Source organism: Drosophila serrata, unplaced genomic scaffold, assembly GCF_035046125.1.
Source record: "Drosophila serrata isolate PLE 108 unplaced genomic scaffold, ASM3504612v1 contig_241, whole genome shotgun sequence".
NCBI classification, from domain to species: Eukaryota; Metazoa; Arthropoda; class Insecta; order Diptera; family Drosophilidae; genus Drosophila; species Drosophila serrata.
The window spans coordinates 1,903,116-1,924,374 of record NW_028257139.1 but is presented as its reverse complement, the minus strand read 5'-3'; the positions used below and the strand labels follow the sequence as shown (position 1 = coordinate 1,924,374).

General features: G+C 38.7%; 2 protein-coding genes across 4 annotated transcripts in view; one reads left to right on the top strand and one right to left on the bottom strand.

Moving 5' to 3' along the window:
* The window catches only part of rn (rotund), a 45,387-nt gene continuing 24,128 nt past the window's right edge, over window positions 1-21,259 (top strand). The window contains exons 1-5 of one of the 3 annotated variants that reach the window (XM_086831801.1): window positions 1-1,970; window positions 11,010-11,636; window positions 17,378-17,479; window positions 18,739-18,778; window positions 21,160-21,210. In XM_086831801.1, coding sequence (XP_086687927.1) covers window positions 1,488-1,970; window positions 11,010-11,636; window positions 17,378-17,479; window positions 18,739-18,778; window positions 21,160-21,210 — 1,303 coding nt within the window. In that variant the 5' untranslated portion in view covers window positions 1-1,487. Of the gene's footprint in view, window positions 1,971-8,431; window positions 9,989-11,009; window positions 11,637-17,377; window positions 17,480-18,738; window positions 18,779-21,159; window positions 21,211-21,259 lie in introns of those variants that run through there. The other 2 variants (XM_086831802.1, XM_086831803.1) reach the window with 2 other exon arrangements.
* Window positions 6,008-8,109, bottom strand: LOC110188753 (uncharacterized). Its single transcript, XM_020958595.2, is given in 3 exon segments — window positions 6,008-6,067; window positions 6,070-6,119; window positions 6,122-8,109. Coding segments are annotated over 3 exon segments (333 nt in total). The 5' UTR covers window positions 6,345-8,109.

Sequence of the window (21,259 nt, the reverse complement as noted above, 5' to 3'; positions counted from 1 at the left end):
TTGTGGAGCAACAAAAAGAGAGAGAGAGAGAGAGAGCATGAGAGTGAGAGAGAACAGTGGGATTAAGAGAGGGAGCGAGCGAACTAGTTTTTTGTCTCCCCCCTCTCGAAGACAACGGTGGAGCAGAGCAAAAAGAGCAAAAAAGCTACTGCGCAGGCGTCGCCGTCTGCCCCAAAGCCTCTCCCCCACACGAGAGCGAGCGAGAGGGTGTGATGCTTAAGCCAATGTGAGACAGAGAGAGAGACAGCTCTCGCTGCGATTTGGCGCGAGTGGCAAGGCATTTGAATGCTTTTTTTCGTGACCGCTGCCAGCATTCGAGTTCGGAATTCTTGCGAGCTTGGCAGCAACTTTTTTGCCGCTGCTCGCCAAGTCAGTAGTAGCCCGTAGTCAGCACCAGCCAGCACCAGCAGCCGAATTAAGCCTGGCCCAAACCCAACTGGCCGGCCACTGTCCACTTTCGCGCGCGCGTTCCAGCCAAGTGCACTCCGCTGCAGTTCTGGTTTCGGCTTTCAGTTCGCATTCGCGTCTTTTTGCCAGGAATTCCGTGTTCTGTCGCAAGTGCAATGCATTTTCGCCATTCCGCGAGTGCAGCTGTATCACAATTAAAAAATCGAGCCCCGAGTGCAGTTGCAAATTGCGATCACAACAACACAACACACCCCGCCCCCCACCCGTGCGGAAAGGGTTCCGAATTGGCCAAGTGTCAACGCATTCGAGGCAGCAATAAACGTGTTTCGGTGCATTCTTAAATAATTACGTTAATGGTCGCCATCGGGATCACGATCACGATCAGCTGAGCGCGGATCAAGTGAATGCTGGAGTGTGTGTGGAACGAATATCGATAAATATCGAAGTGTAAAAGTGCTAAAAACGACAATTATCGGAATATTGGATTATTCTAAAGCTTTTCTTGAAGTAATGTTATACGTAAATGTCAAATGGTTAACTGGTAACACAAAACTATAACTTAAAATATAAAAAAAATACACAAAACTATATAAAATCTAATGTAAACTATAAAATAATTTATCTTAAAAATGTATAATTAAAATATGGGAGAAAAGGATACAATAATTTCCAATTGAAAAATGTCTTTTCTTCCAAATTTATGCCAAAGAAAGCGATGTTTTAATTGTCGAATTTTCTATTCTATTCATAAATTTTAGTTAGTAACTAAAATAAATAAATTATCGTAGAATATGACAAAGGATCTAAAAATTTGCACATTTACTTAATTGATTTCAACTTGTTATTCTTTGGTCTTACTATGTTTATTGAACTCAAAGTACTTTTAGTTTTAAAATGTTATCAATGCCCGTTAACCATTTAAACAATTTCTTTAGGATTTTGTTAGAGAAAGTGATTTAAATATTTAAAATAAAAACCAAATTAATAAAACTACTTAAATCAAAGGCATTAGCTAAGTGAAAGAAACCTTCTTTGAGTGCCCCAAAAAAGTGAATTCCGGAGATACCGAAGGTGCTTAAATGATTATGCATGGTACCTGGTACAAGGGACCTCAGTTGGCGCATCATCCTCACGGCAGCACCCACAGTCACGGTCACAATCACAGCGACTATCACCAGTTCCGGTCGTACCCCTCCTTTGTTGTGACACCCTATCACGATGGCCATGTCCAGGGTCCGGCCACGCCCAGTCCCTGCCCGGCCCCATCAACGCCCTGCAATGGTCCAGGTCAGATCCCAACTCCAGTCTCGCTCTCCGTCTGTCAAAGTGGAGGCCACGGGTCACCTATAAGTGTCGAAGGATCCTTTGCCGCCGCTGCTGCAGCTGCTGCTGCTGCTGCTGCTACTGCCGCTGCCGTCGGAGGAGCTAGTGCCACGCCCCTGTTGTCCAGTCCGCCCATCAAGATCGAACAGGTATTCAGCGAACCAGCTGCATCCTCACTAGGAGTCGTCGTCGAGGACTACGCGCTGAGCCTGGATTGCTCCGTGGAGCATACATTTCGGGTGAGTACAAAGATAAGATTCCCTTGCCTTATATAATAAATTTAAATATTTAAAAACATAAGTATATGGATATGAAAAGTTCAATTTGTTGATATATATGATATATATAATAATAATATAATAATAATATATATATATAACTGCTCAAAATAGTTGCAACAGCAAACAGAAAAGAAATTGATGGCTATGAATGTATCTTGAGAGTTGTCCCCCATATTTAAATTCAGCTGAAAATAAATATAAAGGTAATTTAAGAAGCATACCAACATTTGATTCTGGTTTACAAAATTTTTGTTTGAACCATTTTATTACCACTACTTCTTGGAGTTCATGTTAGGCCTGTGAGCAGGCCCTAAAAAAAATCTATTAAGAAAATGAATTAATAAAAAACAAATGTTATGTTAAGATTATCTAACCAAGAGTTTAGGGAACAAAATATTATTAGATTAATATCCCTAATCCTGCCGGAAGCTTTTTCGAATTAGCTCGATTTCCTTTTGCGTGACTTGGCCGATTATTTCGGAAGTATTTGTTCCTAGCACAAAACTTTCATTTAGAAAAAATTTGTTTTCTCGACAAAATACAGTTAAAATTAATATTAAATTACAGTTATGAGAAAAAATGTATTGCTAAAAATACTCAAGTGCTGAAATATAAAGTAATATATTTATTCAAATATAATTAATCAAATCTATATAAATGGGAAAATCAACACATACAACAACCTTGATGGTAATTAAATTGTGGGTCAGCTGTTCATCTGAACAAATATAATCATTGCGGAAGTAATTTAAACGTAATTAATTTTTCAATTTACGTTGTTTTGTAATGCTTTTGTAAATATAACATAAATAATATAAAAATAATAAGCAAGAAGGGAAAAGAGACAACCATTGGGAAACCAACTATACCAAAAAATAAATTCATTTTAATTCGGAAGGCTTTTCAATGCTAGTTACAACAAACAAACCTGTGTAATGTATTTAATGATTTAAAAATTAAAATGTTATATGCATTTTTGACAATTCCAATTAATAATATATTTCGTTTATAGGGCGGATATGCTATTCTTTGAAGGCATTTTAAGGTTCAGACAGAAATTATAATTCTCTACAAGGGTATACAAAGGAATGTTTAATTTAGAAAATGTTGTGGTAAGATAGTGAAAAATGAATATACAGCTAAAGTGAAAAGAAAAGCCAGAAACTTCGTTATTATTAGAAGAGTATTATCTTTATAAGATATATTTAATATTAAAATTTAAGCTGATGAAGTAGCAAAGCACCCAAGAATCAGACTTCATCAGCTATCACAGAATTAACTAATAAATTAAGAATGATTCAATTTCCACAAATTAAGTTAAATTTCTTTCCATATTATATATTCTTAATTTAAGTCTCTCATAGCTGATCCCTTTAGATGGCCAAGCTTATGAAACCTTAATTTTATTTCAGTGTATGGATAATGTTATTATGTCAAATTATTGGTTAGCGTTCCCATTGGAGCAGCTGCTGCACTTGTTTTCTCTCCCCTGGCTCCACTCGCTTCACGCAACCCCGGGAAAGTGGGCGTGCTCCAAATCAATTTCCATAAAATCATCCAATAACACTTAAAAGCCAAACGGGGCAAAAAGCGGCACACACAAGTGGCAAGTGAGTGGAAGAAAAAACACGAAAACAAACACGCCCCCAACACGAAGAGAGCGTAAAAGAGCACACTCTCTACCGTTCTCTCTTTTTTTGGGGGGAAAGTAAGAGAGCCCGTGCTTTCGAGTGTTTTTTTGGGGGTAAAAGGCTCAAGCTCTTGCCATGCTTGGCTTTTTATGGGGGCGAAAGGATACTTTTTGCTGGTTTGGTTCGTGAACAGGATATACGCTTTCAAAGCTTTTCGCAGTCTAATGGCAATTGACTTGATGACTCCCCAAGTGACTTCAAGGCAAAGAAAGGGCATTCAACAGGTGCATAAAGGGCTGAAGAAGATTAAGGACTTCATTAGACACTTGTTGATGGTTTATTTAATATTATAAATATCTTATTAATATCAATAAGATTTTAATAATTATTACTATAAAATCGAGAGTAATTTCTGCAAAGTAACTTTTCTATATTAGTAATATAATAATTTACAGCAATATAGTTGAAATAAGGGATTACTTCTGACGTTATTAGATTTTTTAAGTTACACAAAATTATAAATACTTAATGGTTCATTATATTTTTTTTGTTTTTGACACTAACAAATGTTATTCAAATGATAAATTATCTTTATTAAAGAGCATTTAATTAGTTTTCCCTAATATGAAGGATATCCTTCGGACCTTTATCATATACTGCTCCTGCATTTTCCCAATGCAAAATGAACGCACGTTTCTTTTGTGCTTATCAGGAAAACCCATCCCCGCCCTTCCCTTTTTCTTACCCCCCTCCCTGAAGTAAATACACGCTTAAGGACCCCACCAAGTATGTGTGGACTGCCAGCAAAGGGCAACTGGAAAATCCTTGAACATAAAAGGAAAACATGCAGGCAACCCAGCACCACTTGCACATAAAAACATATGCTCCTGGACAGGATTTAGTTTTGGGAACGAGGGTCCTTCTGCCCGCTGTTCGCGCAACGTCAACAGCGACGTCAACTGCACTGCTGGCTGCTTCTGCTGCTGCAACTGCAACTGCTGCACTTTGATTTTGTTGTTGTTGTTGTTGTTGGTGGTGGGTGGCAGTGGTACAAGCACTCAGTTTATTGTTGTCCGTCGTATTTCTTCTTAAGCAAATCGGCTTAGAAGAGCATTGCCAGAAAGTAATCTTAATATAGTTTTGAAATCTCCCAGAAGAAATATATGGAGGAAGGGCAAAGTGTAAGGTCAAGCAAATGGCGTGGGAAAATAAACGCATGGTGGAAAGACAAACAATGATTGTGGTATATAAATAACAAAAGCTGTCACTATAGGAACTATAAAAAAAAGGAATTTAAAAGGCTTATTAAATTAATTAATGTTAAATAATAAAGCTCTTACTACTCTTACTTTTAAACATAACTAATAATTTTGTGTAACATTATTATTAGATAAATTTATTTATAAAGTAATATAACTTTTAAATATATATTTTTATAGAAATTATAATGTTTTTAGATGGTTCTTGTCATTATTGTGGAGTTTATGTTTATATCAAAATTAAAAATATTTTTATACTATTCAAATTTAATTAGTATTGAAAGGCAATACGTTAAGGATCCTCTATTCCCAAGATCAATGATAACTCTTAATTATACAAGAGAACCTAATCAAAGTTCAATCCCCGATACTTCTCCATTGTAGCCTCGATCTTGTTTCGCCTTTGGAATACATAATACTTGAAGGATACTCTCCCTTACAGACGCAGTTTTCATTTAAAGGGAGAAAAATTGCAGCGAATAATAGAAAAACATTCCGAGAAATTGCACGGCAAGCGCAACAACGCGGCTTCAGCTGAGAGGAAGAAAAAAAATGAAGGAAAAAAGGGAAATAATATAAACAAAATGAAGGAAAAGAAATTGGCGCTCGTGAAATGTTAACGGGGCCAGGAGGACGCTCAGCAGGACGCTATAGCTCTGGCTATATCTACGGATATGGCCAAAGCAGCGACGCTGGCCGAGACTGCAACGTCGACTGCGACGCAAACAGCACTGAGTGTTTTCGTCCTTTCTTCGATGTGTCGTCGCCGCGTTTTCCTCTGCTGGCATCGGTACGAGTGTGTGTCTCTATGTGTGTGTGTGTGTGTGCCAGGACATCACACGGTTTCGCTTTTCTTTTACAACTTTTTGTTATTATTTCGTTTTTTGCTCGACGCCTGCAATGTATTTCTTTCAGTTTGCTGGCATTTTTTGCTTCATGTGCAAGAAAAAATACCATTTTACTTGGCTTTTTTTATGTTCGCGTGTGTGTCTGTGTGTGTGTGTTTGTTACTGCTCCTGCTTTTCCGAGCTCTACTTCTTGAGTTTCCTTTTCGCGCGCGCCATTTCGCTGCTCCGGCTCCGGCTTCTGCTGGTCCTGCTGCTACTTACCCGTACAACAAACATGGCCATAAGTCGCCGGAGCTTGCTTCCGTCTCTGTCTGTTTTCCTTTTTCCCAGCAGCTGCTGCCTCTGTTGCTGCCTCAGTCGGCGTCTCAGCGGCGTAGCAGCAGCTGCGACTGTTGCATGTGGCAAGAGTTTGTTGCCTTTGGCGGGACTGCAGCCGTCGTTGTCTTCAGTTCGCTCGGGCTTGGCCAAATCTATTGGTCGCGGTGCCGCGCTCGCGTCCGCATCCGTATCCTTGCCTGTGCCCGTGCCCGTATCCGTCTCGGTGTCCTGTTTCTTTAGCGGCCACTGGAGGACAGATGGCGCCACATACACCATAGACAGGACTGCAGAACTACAATTAGAACTAAAGTTGCTAATAGTCTCAAGGGGAGGGAAGGGAACGCCAGCCTATATGATGTTCATAGTGTTAGCCTTAAAAATATTACGTATACGCCACAGCAGAACTTTCTGTTATCGAATTTTGACTTATCTGCTTAAATCTGTGAAGCAAATAATATAGCTAGGACTTTTACTCCTTGCTTTATGCATCCTAATCAATATAAGGTTTATAATGCTAGGTTTATAAATATCACGTATACGCCACCGTAAAACTATCTTTTGTCGCATCTTTACTCATCTGCCTAAGTCTGTGGGGAAAATAATATAGCTAGTACTCTTACTCTTAACCATTGAGCGTCTCTTTCAATCTCTAGCCAGTATGAAGTCCATGATGTTAGCCTTATAAATATTACGTATACGCCACCGTAAAACTATTTTTTTTTTGCATCTTTAATCATCTGCTCAAGTCTCTAAAGGAAATAATAAAGCTAGGAGATATATTCTTTGCCTTATGCATCCAGTATGAAGTCCATGATGTTAGCCTTATAAATATTACGTATACGCAACCATAGAACTATCTGTTAGCGCATCTTTAGTCATTTGCTGTAGTCTGTAATATAGCTTGGACTTTTACTCTTTGTTTTATGCATCCTTGAGTGCTATCTTCAATCGCTAACCAATATAATAATGTTTGGTTTATAAATATTACGTATACGCCACCGCAGAACTTACTGTTAGCTCATCTTTACTTATCTGCTTAAGTCACTGAAGGAAACAATATAACTAGGATCTCTATTCTTTGCTTTATGCATCCTTGAGTGCCACCTTCTAAACTATGCCCTATTTTTGGGGAAAATAAGTAGCTAAGACAGCTGAATTTATGAGAAAAATAATAAAGAAAATTTAACTAAATATAAATCTTGAAGCTACTCTTTTCCTATAACCCTTATTCCTGTAAGGTTTACATATGCTTTTAATTGAAGTCCAACTATCAAATGAGCTTAGCTCCAGGATATACCTAGGTCCTTCCACAACAGCTCTTCAAATTTCAAGCAAGCTGATATGGCTTTACCTCGTTCTTAAGTCCCTTTCAAATTCTTGTCTACGCCTACGGCTAACTCAGCTTTTTTAAACAAAAAAGAAAAACAGGCACACAGGACCTCTTAAGAAATCTGAAGCACTCTTTCACACAAACATATATTCCTGCAGAAAAAATCAAAATAATAAAAATCACAAACATGAGCAAACTGTAGAAAAAAAAGAAAGAAAATCAATCTGGCACACACACACACAACACACACAGAGCCTCTCGCAAATTCAGCTTTATTTTCTATTTCTATTTTTACCATTTCTTCGGTTTTTCTTGCGAGAAAATGCTGCAGTGCGCGCTGAAACTGCAAATGTATGTCTTTATAACGGGCAGTGTGCATACTGTACACAAAAGGGATCGAGGCCGGGGAAAGCAGGAGGGGAAAAATTATAAAATAAAAAAAGGGGCGGAAATAACAAGAAATGCAAGAGCAGCGGGAAGCAAGAGCAACGGAGCTTGAAGGAAGGTTACGGGAAGCAACAAAACATTCACAACACACAAGAGTGGCACACACAATGTGTTCCTGTGTGTGTGTTTGCCCTTACACATACCTATAAATATATATGTATTATAAATGTATATATGTATATATATATGTATATATATATATAGGATTCGCGCGCGCTCGCCATTTTCTTTCGCCTTTAGCAGTTGCACTTTGAGTTCCAGTTGAAACTTCTCAGTTGTTGCAGGTTATCCCACGCTCGCTGACGGAGACGGAGACGCAGACGAAAACGGAAACGGAAATGGACATCAAAAAGTAGACGGACAAGCGGACAAACACACACACACACACGCCCAAGAGACCAACTAACAAACACCTGAAGCTCACACTCGCACACACACAAATCCTCTCTCTTATCAGTCTTGAATGAAGGTGCAGAAAACATTCAGCTGTGACTTTAAGAGGCGTATACGTGATATTCCGGTCGTTCAACGCGGCGTATACGTGATGTGGCACAATAGCAAATGTCTCAATTTACTATTTTCATTCGCAGTGCATACACAAATGGTTTGATAATACAATAACAAAGAGAAGAACTAATTAAATGATGTAATCTTAAAGTTAAAACCCAGAAGCACTCTACTAAAGTTCCTCAACAAATGTGAAAAATATAAAATATAAAATGTAATCACTTAAATAAATCAACCTAAACTGCAACGGAAAGTTCCTATCACCCAGTGCAAACTACTAATATATAAGTCACATCTACCTACACCCCATAAATAAATAAGTCCTTAAATTAATTAACAACAAATAACAAATATTTAAAATATAAATCAAATCGAATGAAGAATTCAACAATAAATATCAAATATGTAAACATTTTACAAAGCAAAACAAAAATACTGCATTTGACGGATAACTTAACACCACCCACGCCCACCATTTTGGATATATATAAAAAACCTAAGCGGCGGCCACAAAATGAAACAATCAAAAATGAAAAGTAAACAAAAACCGACCATCTGAGCAAATAAATCAAAACGCAGACACAGGGACAGGGACAGGGACAGGGATGTGGAAATGTTTACTAAACAATAAACAAAACATCAAACTGACAACCAAAACAAAACAAAAGGACAAACATATGCAAGTAAAAGCGAATCCCTACACATGTCCATCATGAGGAGTACAATAAAACTCATAAAAAAGAAAATAAAAACGATCGAAAAAAGAAAACTGCCAGCCGGCAAAACTTTTTCAAGGTCGTTGGTGGCAAGTTTCTGGTGGCAAATCATTTATATTTGTTTCAATTTGGTGTGCATCTAAAATGTGAAAAAAAATACCAGAGTAAAAGCGGAAAAAGTTTTGAAGTGCACGCCACCACCTCCGCCCCCCAAAAACCATCTAAAATGAAATAAAAGTTAAGCCAAAATAAAAAGACATCAGATTTGGTTGGAAACTTTTTGTTTCCCTCTCGGTATTTTCAACGTGTGCTTTTTTGGAGGAAAAATCAAACACACTGTGCTTCAGTTAGATAAATTGCTGTAAGCGCCGGGGCTTTTCCCTTCAACGAAAATTCCATGCGAAAGTGAAATCGTCAAGCGGGAAGAACAACAAAAAAGCGTTGCCTACATTCGAGGGCAGCCGAGTTTTGTTGTCATGCACGAACTCATTGGCAAATACGGCCATCCGGACATGGATACGCTAAAGGATCAGCTGAAGCGTGGCAGCTACATGGCCGCCCTTGGAACATCCACACCCGGCGCCACAGTCGCCGCACCCCCGCCCTTCCTCATGCCCGCCGAATTCTACAAAAGCCTCTTCGCCAGCGCCGTGCTCCAGCAACAAAAGCACAACAAATTCTATACCGGAACGCCGTCGCCCAGTCCTGCCCCGGATTCATTGTCATCACCATCCCGTTCCCAGCCGCCTGGCAATTTGTTATTTTCCACGGCGGTCCGTCTCATGGAGAATGGTCAGGTGAAGATGGAGCCGGATACAGAGTTGGAGCAAGAGCAGGACCACGAGACAGAGCCGGACCAGGAAGATTTCGGACAAGAGGACCAAAAGCCTGTCATCCAACTGAACACCGGAGAGGAAAATGTTAGTATGGGCATGTGAGAAGAAGTTAATGAAGGGTCATAAATGGGATTTCAAGGGGTTTACTTTTGATTATTTTGGGATGCACATGAACCCAAATAAAACAGGGCCTTTCCTGTGTCTACTCTCGCTTCATGTGTAATTGAAGTTCACTGTATATGTTGTAACCCTTGGATGACATTATAGGTCCAACAATTGAGAGCTTAATTGTCACAGGAACTTACAACAGTTTATCCTTAAATTGGTATCTCAACTTGATAGGAAGTACATTTATATAGTAATTAAAGTAACCTTTCTGATTTGTAGGTAGAAGAAATAATTGAGCTTGTTGATTAAATGTATTGTTTATATATATTATTATTATTATTATCATCTTTAATTAATAATTTAAATAAAATAAAGTTTTTTGATTAGTTAATGTTATTTTTTGTACTCTTTAAATATTAAATATATTTCAAGTGTTTCTTCAGTTCAACAACTTGCAAAATCTTTAATATTTGTAGAAATCAATATGTTTTACAAGACTTTTAAATTTAAATTTATATTTAAATTTATCATACCAAATTGATGGTTTATATTTACAACAAATAAGTAGCTTTACATATACATAAAAGGCTATAATTGTGATACTATAATATTAATTCGGTTTTTGGGCTAAGAAATAAGTCGAAGTATTTTAAAATAATTTTCTTATTCATTTATATTTAAAATGTTAAAGCACATATAATAGTAATCATTCTTAACTTATTAACGATATATATTATATATTATTTGCACATTTAAAATATGCAATTGCTGAAACCTCATTTTATTCGGGCAATTTACATACATTTGTAAGAATATAAAATACCCCCGAAAAACCCCTTTTGCTACACGGTATGAATGTCATTAAAAAACCATTTCATTTTTTTGTTTTTTTTTTCGTTTCTCAATACATTAACCAACGAAATTTACAAATGTTTGACGAAAACCCCTTATTTTTTCTCTACCAAAAACAATAACAACAAACCATTTTTCATTCCAGAAACCCCACAACAACAACAATAATAATAACAACAACAACAGTGGCTATTCTTGGTCCAGCAGCAGCAATAACAACAACAACAACAACACCAACGAAATCATCAACAACCATCCAACCACACCACCCACACCGCCCCACGAGACAACTCCAGTGTCCGCAATTAATTTGAATCAAACCCAACCCGCATCACAGACGCGTCCAAACTTTGGCAGCTCCATAAAGTCACCACCACCGTCCGAGCCGGACGCGGTCACCGCCACCGCCACGTGCAAAAGTCAGGAGACTCAGGGCTCACCTCCACAGCCCAACAACTCCAGCTCCAATCCGAACTCCAACACTCATCCCAATCACACACTGACTCATACCCAATCCCAGTCGCAAACCCATTCGCAAACCCATTCCCATTCTCATCAAAACCCCAATTCAAATTCAACGGCCGCCGCTGTGGCCGCTGCTGCTGCTGCCGCCGCCGCTGCCAACATGCCGATCGGCAGCGTCCAGGGCCAGAATCCCACCCAGGGTTTGGTCCATTGGATGAGCGCCGTGATGGCCGAGCACATGACCGGCCAGACGCACCACGATCCCAGTGCCGTGGGCATGCACTATATGTGGAATGGCAATGTTGATGTGAGTACTTTAGGAATTGGATACTATAAGATATAGAAGAGGGTAGTGTCACTTTGGCACACTGAGAGAAATTTACCTTATTTTTGTGTAAGATTTTACTTTGATTTCTTAATTTTCCCTAAATATCAACCTTATTTTCTAACAGTGCGCCAACTTTTGACTTGTGTCCAAAGTTTGTCTTGCAGTTTTTTCTTATTTTTCATTGGACTAACTTTCCTTTAGATAAAGCAAGTGCCAAGCAGGGGGGAAAGAGGGAGAAGTTTCAGGAAAATCTGAGGAGAAGAGAAAAACTTTTTCTAGTTGACTCTGCAAATGGCAGTTGCAGTGACCAATAGGGCAGCTTCATAATTAATATGCAAGCAAACTTGCCGAGCTAAGTGAATTAAATGAGTGATAGCTGCCTGTGAAAAAAAAATTAAGCGAAAGCCCTAATTGGATTGCTGTCTAATTTTATATATATTTTACTGCAGTTCTTTCTAGAGTTTTAGATAATATTTTAGCCAAGCAGGGTTTTCTGTTTCTAGACTTCTTGTAACTGCTGGGAAAAACAGTCCAGAAAGTTAACCAAAGTTCAGCTGCCAAAGACAACGACCTTAACCCTAGAATGTCAGGTGAACTCATCGAACCCACTTCCAGTGACTTGGCCAGCAACCCTTTTTCAATTCCAGGGACAATTCGTTACGTCCGCACACCATTTCCCTTGATTTTTCCTGCACTTTCACTGGACAAAACTCGGACCAACTCGCCAGTCTGTTTTCTAAACCCTTGGCCCCCTTTCCATTTACCCAAAGCAGACGCGACGCTGAAAAAATCCTTTTGAGCTTCAGCGACTCCTTCTCCTTTTCCAGTTTTTCCACTTTTTTTCCTTTTTCACCCCGCTCTTTTTTATATATATATATATATGTATATACATTTCTTTTCTGTTGTTTTCTTTCCTTCTGCGAATTTTTAGCAAAACGCTTTGGTCTCTCTGCTCGCGTGCCACAGCGTGTAAAAAAATCTTACATTTTTTCCCTGGCCTTTTTTCCTGCGTTTTTCAAGATGTAAACAAGTTTTTCTTTGAGCGACGCGTTAAACATTGTTTTGTTGGTGTTTTTCACCCTACCCCGTGCTTTTCTTTTTCATTTTCTTTGTTTCTTTTTCTTTCTTTGCCCAACGATTTTGTTGTTTTTTTTTTTTTTTTTTAAGGAGCAGCGAAATTATTGTTTTGAATGGAGAGTGATTGTCTCCAAGAACGACGACGTCGTGTCCAGGCGAAAAGGTTCACCTTGGTTGGCTGGCCAACCTCCTGCTGTGTTTTTGTCACTGAATGGACTCGTTAGCGAGTCCTGGAAAACCCATTTAAAACTTTGCTACACCCGCATGATTCTTAAAGGATATTCGTAGTTAATTAATTTTTAAAGTTTAACAATGGCCTCTCCGCTAACTCCGTCAACAGTCGGTAATATATATATATATGTATTATATAGTCTTTTTTTTTAGTTGTTGTCACTAGCATTAGCGAAATTAGTTGGCCAAGAGACAGACAGGGACAGAGCAAAAGACGCCAAAGAAGCTCATTAATTAATTTCGCACTTAATTTTCCAGCCAGAGCTCAACAAAGCAAAAGTAGATTAGTTAGTCGGGCTGCAAAGTAAATGAATTATATATCCTTTTAAAATATATAGTATATATTTTGTAAGGAAAACCACTGACCGCGGCACGTTGGCGAAACAATGCTTTTCAATTAATACTTACGCTTCAATTAGTGAAAAAACCCGTCATCGACTGAAAAAGTGAAAATTGAAACAACTCCAATTGCAAACTTCAGTCCGATTCTGTATCCAAGGCTATAGCTTTACACTAATGGGGCCAGTCACGGCACATCGAATTGGGAAAGCGGAAAAAATACTGGAAAAGGGCGGAAAACGGAGAACCGCCGCAACCGCAAGCAACTTCAATTTTTTAAAGTAATTGCAACAAAGTTGGACACACAATTTTTGTGCAGCAACAAAATCAACAGGAGCCAGAGACAACCTATTCTAACCTCAGCAGAATGTGGCTACACTTTGGTGTTTGAAAAAATAAAGAAAAGCGAAAGGTAGCTAAGATATTAAGTATATAGAGGGAGGGATACTCTTTCGGGATAAAAATTTAAAAAAAAAAACTGAATGAATATACATATATGTACTGGAGATTATCACAAAAGTTGAGCTTCTTGACAAAGTGACCAAGATAAAGTATAGTTTTTCTTAGAGCCATATTACAGAATCAGTTTTATTTAGACTACATTTAATCACTATATGATCTAATAAACAAAAGATCTTTTATGTTTTTATTAGCTAAATATATGTAATATATATATTCTTTAAAGTATTTTTAAAAAGCAAGTTTCCTCTAACCTTAAAGTAAACTTATCATGTCGTGTTAAAAAATAACAATACCCCAACTGGTATAGAGCTCCAGTGAAGATGAAACACAAGTGCGGATGGTCAAACATTTGAACACGACAAAAAATAAAAGAAATTTAGTTGATTTTTTTCCCCCTTTTTGGCTAAATGGGAAAAAAATCAATAGAAGCAGACAGTGGCAACATGACTAAAAAGATGTGAATCCAAAAGGAGCTAAATAAAAATGAAATGCAGAGTAAGAAAAAAAAATGCGCTAAGCCAAGGTGAAGAAGGAGGGGAGTCTGGCGACCAGGATGTCTTGCGAGGATGGGCAGAGGAGCAGCAGCAAGTCCAGACCAGGACCCAAACCCAAACCCCTTGGCAAAGGTTGCTACATTGTGCAAAACGCGCTTTGGACTAAGGGGCATGGGCATGGAGTTTGAGTGTGGGAATGGGCAGGGATTTCGGGGGGCTTTCGAGTCCTCTCGGCTGGCCAGGACGTGCAATTGCAGAGGACACACAAAAAACAAAAACAAGAAAAAAATGTTTTAACGTTTTCCGCCTAATTTTTTGCACTTTTTACGCTGCATAGAGGCAACGGCGACGGCGGCGGCTAAGCCACCCAATACGCCCAACCCAAAGGACCTCACTCCCTGAACTCCCTCTGCCGACGTCGACGGCGTCGTCCTGTGAAGGGGTTAAAAAATTTGTTTTGATTTTTTTCCTCTAGCATTTTTTTACGTTTTCACTGTTTTGGCGCTAAGGAGCGAGTGTGAGTGAGAGAGAGAAGAATGACAGAGAAAGCTGCTGCTGCGCTGTGCCATTTTTTTGCGTTTCGCAAAATTTTCCTTCCTCCTGCTCCTTGCTGCCGCTTCTTCTTCTTTTTTTTTTAGTCCTGTTCATTTTTGCTGCGTGCTGCAAACCGAACTTGGCGGAAATGGCAAAAAAAAAAATGGGGAGTGGGCCAAGCGACGCCATCCTGTGGCCGTGTTTTTGCTGTTGCTGCTGCATTTGTATTTGCTGCTGGGATGTTGGTTAGAGAGGACTTCCGTCCGCGCCCGTGTCCACAGCCATGTCCATGGCGCTGGTCATCTTCATCAGCAGCAGGAGCAGGAGCAGGAGCAGGAGCAGGAGCGGGAGCAGCTGCGTGTGTGCGTGTGTCTGTCGTTGTGTGCTGCCTTCATTTTCATTTCCATTTTTTTTAGTCCACCTACTAACTAGTCATGAGCGACAGAGAGAGGGACATGCGGCCGAAAGAGATGGAGCCTGCTCGCAAACTAAAACAACAAGGCTAACGCTCGCCGGTTCACACCCACACAGCTGCATGTGTGGGCCTATCACACAGTGGCCAACTCCCCTTGCGCTATGCAATGCTTTTTTTTAGTTGCGTTTTGACCAGCTTTGTTTTGGCCTTTCTTTTTCCTTCTCTCCATTTTTTTTTTGCTGTTGTTGTGTTGCCTTCCTTGCGTTGCGTTTCTGGCATTGCGTTGCGTTGCGTTTTGGGCCAACACCAAAAGCCGCCGCACTTTTGTCGCTCTCGTCGCCATCGCCAACGCCATCTCCATCACGGGAACAGGAAGAGGAATAGGAACAGGAGCAGGACATGGAGTAGGAGCAGGAGCAGGAGCAGTCATAGTGGCCATCGCTTTGACACCTCGCTTGTGTGCAGCGCGGTTTCCTATTTCAATTGACACTCACATTTATTTGTATTAGTATTTCGAGCCTTTGGGCCAACTCTTGTTTTTGTGCAGCCTTCCTTGGCGGTTTCGGGTTCAGGCAGGTCCTTTATTCCCAGAATTGTTTTTGTCAACTTGTTTCCCCTAGATCAATGGGAATAGGCTCTTTTTTATTTATAAACATTTTTCCCAGGGAATGGTATTTTTTTCTGTAGTTGAATTAAAAGCGAATTCAGTTTTGTTGCAAAACAGTTTTAATTCAAGTGGATAACATGAATTGTTTTCTAGATAGGGAAGCCGATTTCATTTATAGAAATAGATAATGTTAATAGGATGCTTTATATGCCCTTTTAGGGTATTCGAATTTTAGTAATTTCTGACCCTATATCTTCTTCTGTACATCAAGGGCAAGAAGCGAATTATGGCTAAAAGTTCGATTCGCCATTAAAATCTTAATTAATTAGAAATATATTTTATATTAGAGTAAATTCCTTCACCTGCTTTTCTACATTTTTAGTGATCTAATTGTAAATAATTTGCAATGGCATTTTAGAACACAATATTATTAATTATAATTATTACTATATCTAACAGAAATTAGTGTGACAAATAGTATGACTATAACTAACTTTAACTTTATCATGACTTATCAATATTTAGTTACTATAAAAAATACGGTTTTGACCAGTTTGCCAGATAAGCTATAGCCATATATATTTATTTGTATCGATTGCAAATGTTATTTATTATTTATTTCGGACCTAAGACTTCATCCATAAGATACTTTTCACAGTTTAAACATTTACATTAGAGAGTTAAAACATTAAATATGTTAGAAATTATAAATTGTTGTAATTATATATAAAAAGTTTTAGTTTACAATATTACCTATGAAGTATAGTATGCATTACCGATCCACGCCGTTATGATTATCTAAAAATTTAATTATTTTAAGGTATTTTCCATCAAAAGGATTTATTTACAATAACCACTTTTTATGTTTACTTTTAACAAGTACTCGGTTTCCTGTACGTTTTTATAAAATAATTTAGGTAGTCAGAAAAAAAAATTGGAGAACAGGGCTTACAATTCTAATGATTTTTTATTTTACTTTTTTTTCCAAGTGAATATATTATTTCCATAAGCCCCTTTTTAATGAATGTATAATTTTTTTTATACATAAAATATAAAAATACCAACTGTTGGGTACAGTTTTCTATTTCCATGAGAATTTGACATTTATTTAAATAGTCTTTAGTGTATTCGAAACCATAATCAAGGCACTATGTTTATTTAAAATTGGATTATACATAATACGCTGAAATAATTACTGTCCATATTTAAAAGATAAGTACATATTCAGAACGAGTTTTTAAGACTCTAAGACTTAAATTACTGTCTTGTCTTCTAATATTCATATTTATAGATAAAGAAAATCGAATTGGAAAAACTGTATCTTTGTAAAGAAAAAATTACGACAAAGATGGGCCTCCGGGAAGTAGAAATACTATTTAAAAAAACCCACAATTATTCTATTCTAAATTGATGTATATTGTCTCTATTTCATGTGCTATTTCACCTCTAATTGACCAACAAAACGCTGGCAATAAACACACACACACAAACACTCTCTCCTCTCCTAAACCAAATCCGTATCCGTATCCGTAACCGACCGGAAAACCAAAAACGACCGCAGCATGCCAAAGACATAAGCGATTACAATCTTTGGCCGCCAACGCCGCGCAGTCATCAGCATGCCAGCGAGCATCATCCGATGTCCCTGAAACAGGAGTACGAGGTAAGTGGTCCGCTAAATGCTCTACTATGTGCTATATGTTTATCTATAGATTCTTATCCTGGCGTTGCTAAACAAACGTTCATAACTTTATGGCACACACAACAAAATAGGGAAGGGGAAAAGCAAAAAGGGAGGAAAAAATAAAACAAATTCTAAGCTCGCGTGCCGCCAACGCTTTGGATTTGTTTTGCTCCACACTTTCACCCACTCCCGGCACCCATTCAACAACTACTACTACGTAGCCACTCCGTAACCACCCTTTTTAACCACCCATTTATTTACTTTTATAGCCCACAGTGTCTGGCCAAAGCCAGACTAGATTTTGCTTTTGTTTTCCGCTGCAATATTTGTATTTATATTTTCTTGTTGCAACCAGGGGGGGTTTCCCCTAAACATATGGAAATTGTTTAGAAAAAAGCCGGCTGTCATTTATTTTTTGACACAGCCAGCGGCGTGCCGGGAGTTTATTTTATTCGATTTCCATTTTGCTGGCATCGATAGCCGTCGTCGTCCTAGGTCATGTCTGGATGAAGGATTTTTAACCCACATTCGGAATTTACGTGCAATCGAAAGCGTTGGTATTTTTTAGACTATTCCAAGGCCCTTTATTTTTGTTTGTTTGTTTGTTTTGCGTTTTATTTTGGTTTTGCGACATATTTGTAAGCACTTTTTCATCTATCACTCTCGCTGGACGGCGGTTAGAATTTTTATTTATTTTATAGCCGGGACTTTGCTGTCGAATCGGATATGTGTGCCTGCAGGTCGTTGGTTTTGTCACGCATTCGATTTGCTTTTCAATTAATTTATCGCTTGTTTAGCTTTGACTCGCCCTGACAGGTGGCAAAAACATTTGTTATTTGTGATTTGCAGCGTGTAAATTGCATTTGATATTTTTTCTCACTAGCCCATTTTAATGCGATTTTGTACGGCTGAGTGTCATTAGAAAATTTGTTTAAATATTTTGACAGTGCTGCAAATTGTTTTATAGCCATTTGATGGGGGGCATACATTCAAAATACACACACATTGGCGAATGAATATTTGATAATAATGTAAAGTTGATGAGGTTAATTAAATGCATGCAGAATAATTATGAATTGACATTAGGCAACTGGCAATTAGCAGGGATTGCCCGGATTAGAGACGGCAATTGCAAATCGAATTAATTGAATTGCCAGTGGAAAAGTCAAAGTCAGAGTCAGAGTATCTGAGTTACGATGAATTAACTTAATGCCAGTTGTGTCTCCTTTCTCTTTCAGGCCAAAATGAACGATCACCACCACAACAATCTGCAGAAAGGTGAGTCAACCGATAATTCGGACCTATCCCAACCAACCGCAGGGCAACCTGGACCAGATCACCACTTGACCTACCCAGAACCTGACTGACAACAATGCGCTTGTTAATTAATTGCTCAGAAAAAACAACCCGGCCTGATAATCACGAATTTCAAAGATTCAGATCGCGGCGCGCGAACCAAAGATCTCTCAGATACCGATCTAGACCCACTCCGCTCGGCGAAGAATGCAAAAGGCTAAATTGGGAAAACGCGTGCGGGCCGGCGAACAAAAGCCGCCAAGACAATGTACTCCGGTCTGATACTCCCACGGCGAGAGGTGCAGATAAAAAATTATTTTGTCGATCAAGTAAAAGATTTTATTAATTTGAAAACAGGTTCATATGGTTTGCTAGAGTATTTAAAATGTTTTCATCTGAATTGCAACCTTTCAGATTTGTTCGATTTTAATTTATTTTGTTTAAAACCTTTTCTGGGACCACTAAAAAATATTTGAGATAAATTATAGGTTTTAGGGGACTCTGATTTTTTAAATATGATGCAGGATGCTTTGAAATCCTTTAAAAAGCAAAAAACTATTAATGACGCAACATTTAGAGTAAACGCTTTACAATCAAAATTTAACATAATAAACAAAAATTTAATGCACTTAGCTACTTGTTCTTAACATCTTTGGTATATTTGTAGAAGTAATATATATTTATATTAATAAAATATTATTCTGAATATATTTTGCAGTATTTAAGAGTTATATTTTAATTAGGAAAATTTCTTTGACCTTCCAAAATTATTAATAGTAAGATGTACAAATAATTTCGAAAAGGAATATGAATAACGATCTTATTGGTTTTTTAGGAGAAGGTTTCAAGCTAGAATTCTCTTTTAAAATATTCTTTTAATAATGGTATGCAGTCCTTTGTATATTACAAGTATTCAACAGTTTCTTTCTGTGTAACAAAGCAGCCGAAAAATTGACCTTTAACAGCAGCAACAGCAACAACGTTCGCCAGATGCTTACAAGATGTTTACATAAATTCCTAAAATGCAAACAACATTTTAGTTGGGCCTTGTTGCAGTAGCATTGTTGCTGCTGCTGTTGTTGCTGTTGTTGCTGCTGCTTATGTTGCAGTTGCTGCTGCTACCAGCAACATTGACAGCAACACGCTCCTGTTTGGAGTTTGGAGCTGGAGTTGGAGCTCTGAGCTGAAGCTGGATCTGGACTTGGACCTGGGACCCCCAGAGCTTGTTGGCGTTGACGTTGGCGGCAATGATCGCCGGCCGATAATGTCAACGCTAGGCAATTGGCCAATAAGGTTGTTGTTGCTGCTGCTGCTGCTGCTGCAATGATAGCGATCGTCCACATTGTTAGCATCGATGTAGATGTACTCGGATGGGGATACGAATACTCTTTGCTTGTACAAATTAACAATAAGGCAACTTTTACCACAGTGTGTCGCCGGCTCATATTGCGGCAGCTCCATTTAAAATGCCGCAGTTACACAGGGAAAAGTTTAATTTCGTTTAATTAATATCACTTAACGTGTAATTTATGTTCTTGTTTAGAATATCTTCCCCTTATCTTGCATGCCTGCTATACATTTAAGTGTTTAGGTATTTAATTATTTTAAATAGCATACAAAATGTTTCATATTTCTTTCCGTGTTCGTGTAAATTTACCACTGTTCATTAGCTAAACTTTCTGGCTGGCGCCATTGACCATCTGAGCAGAGCTCTCTTGTAATTAACACAGAAAATAGCCAAGTAGCGAGGGACGTGGCCCAGCAATTATCTGCAAATGCTTTATTATAGAAATGTTTTTGACATAACTACGGGGCGCCCCAGCAGTCAAGCGGTTCGTTTTGCCGAGGAAAATTACAGGGGCCTTTCGCCGATGCTCATTGTGGGCTTATTGTTTATAATTTGACGATTGCCCGAAATCCTGACCAACACAACCCAAGCCAACCCTTTATGGCAACAGCAGAGAAACTCATTAACGGATTCACACAATTTTTGCACGCAAATGGGGCAGAGAAAAAAATTCTAAAGCCCGGGCAAATGCGAAACTATTTTCACATAACTCCTCGGGCGATTTCCCAGTGGCAATCAGCGGGACCAACTAATGTCTCAGTTTAATTAGAAAAAAGAGCTAGTTGGTAGCTAGTATCTGGTAGCTGGTCGCCAGGAGTTGGTCAGGTGGCGACATGGTCAACGTGAGTGAACGTCAGCGGCGGCAACTTCAACTGAACTGAAACTGCGACTGAACCAGAACATCAACCAGACTTGATGGACAACCGTGGGGCAGCACTAATGCTGCCTCTAAGCCGTGGCGCCACAAACAACCAGGCACAACAACTAAATGCAACAACTCAATTGCCTTTTGCAGGTCACTTTCTGGATGACAATCGTCTGGAGCATCATGCGGTTACGGGACAAGGTGAGTTGATGGGTGTCATAAGTCATGTGTGCACTACGGGAAAAAGTCA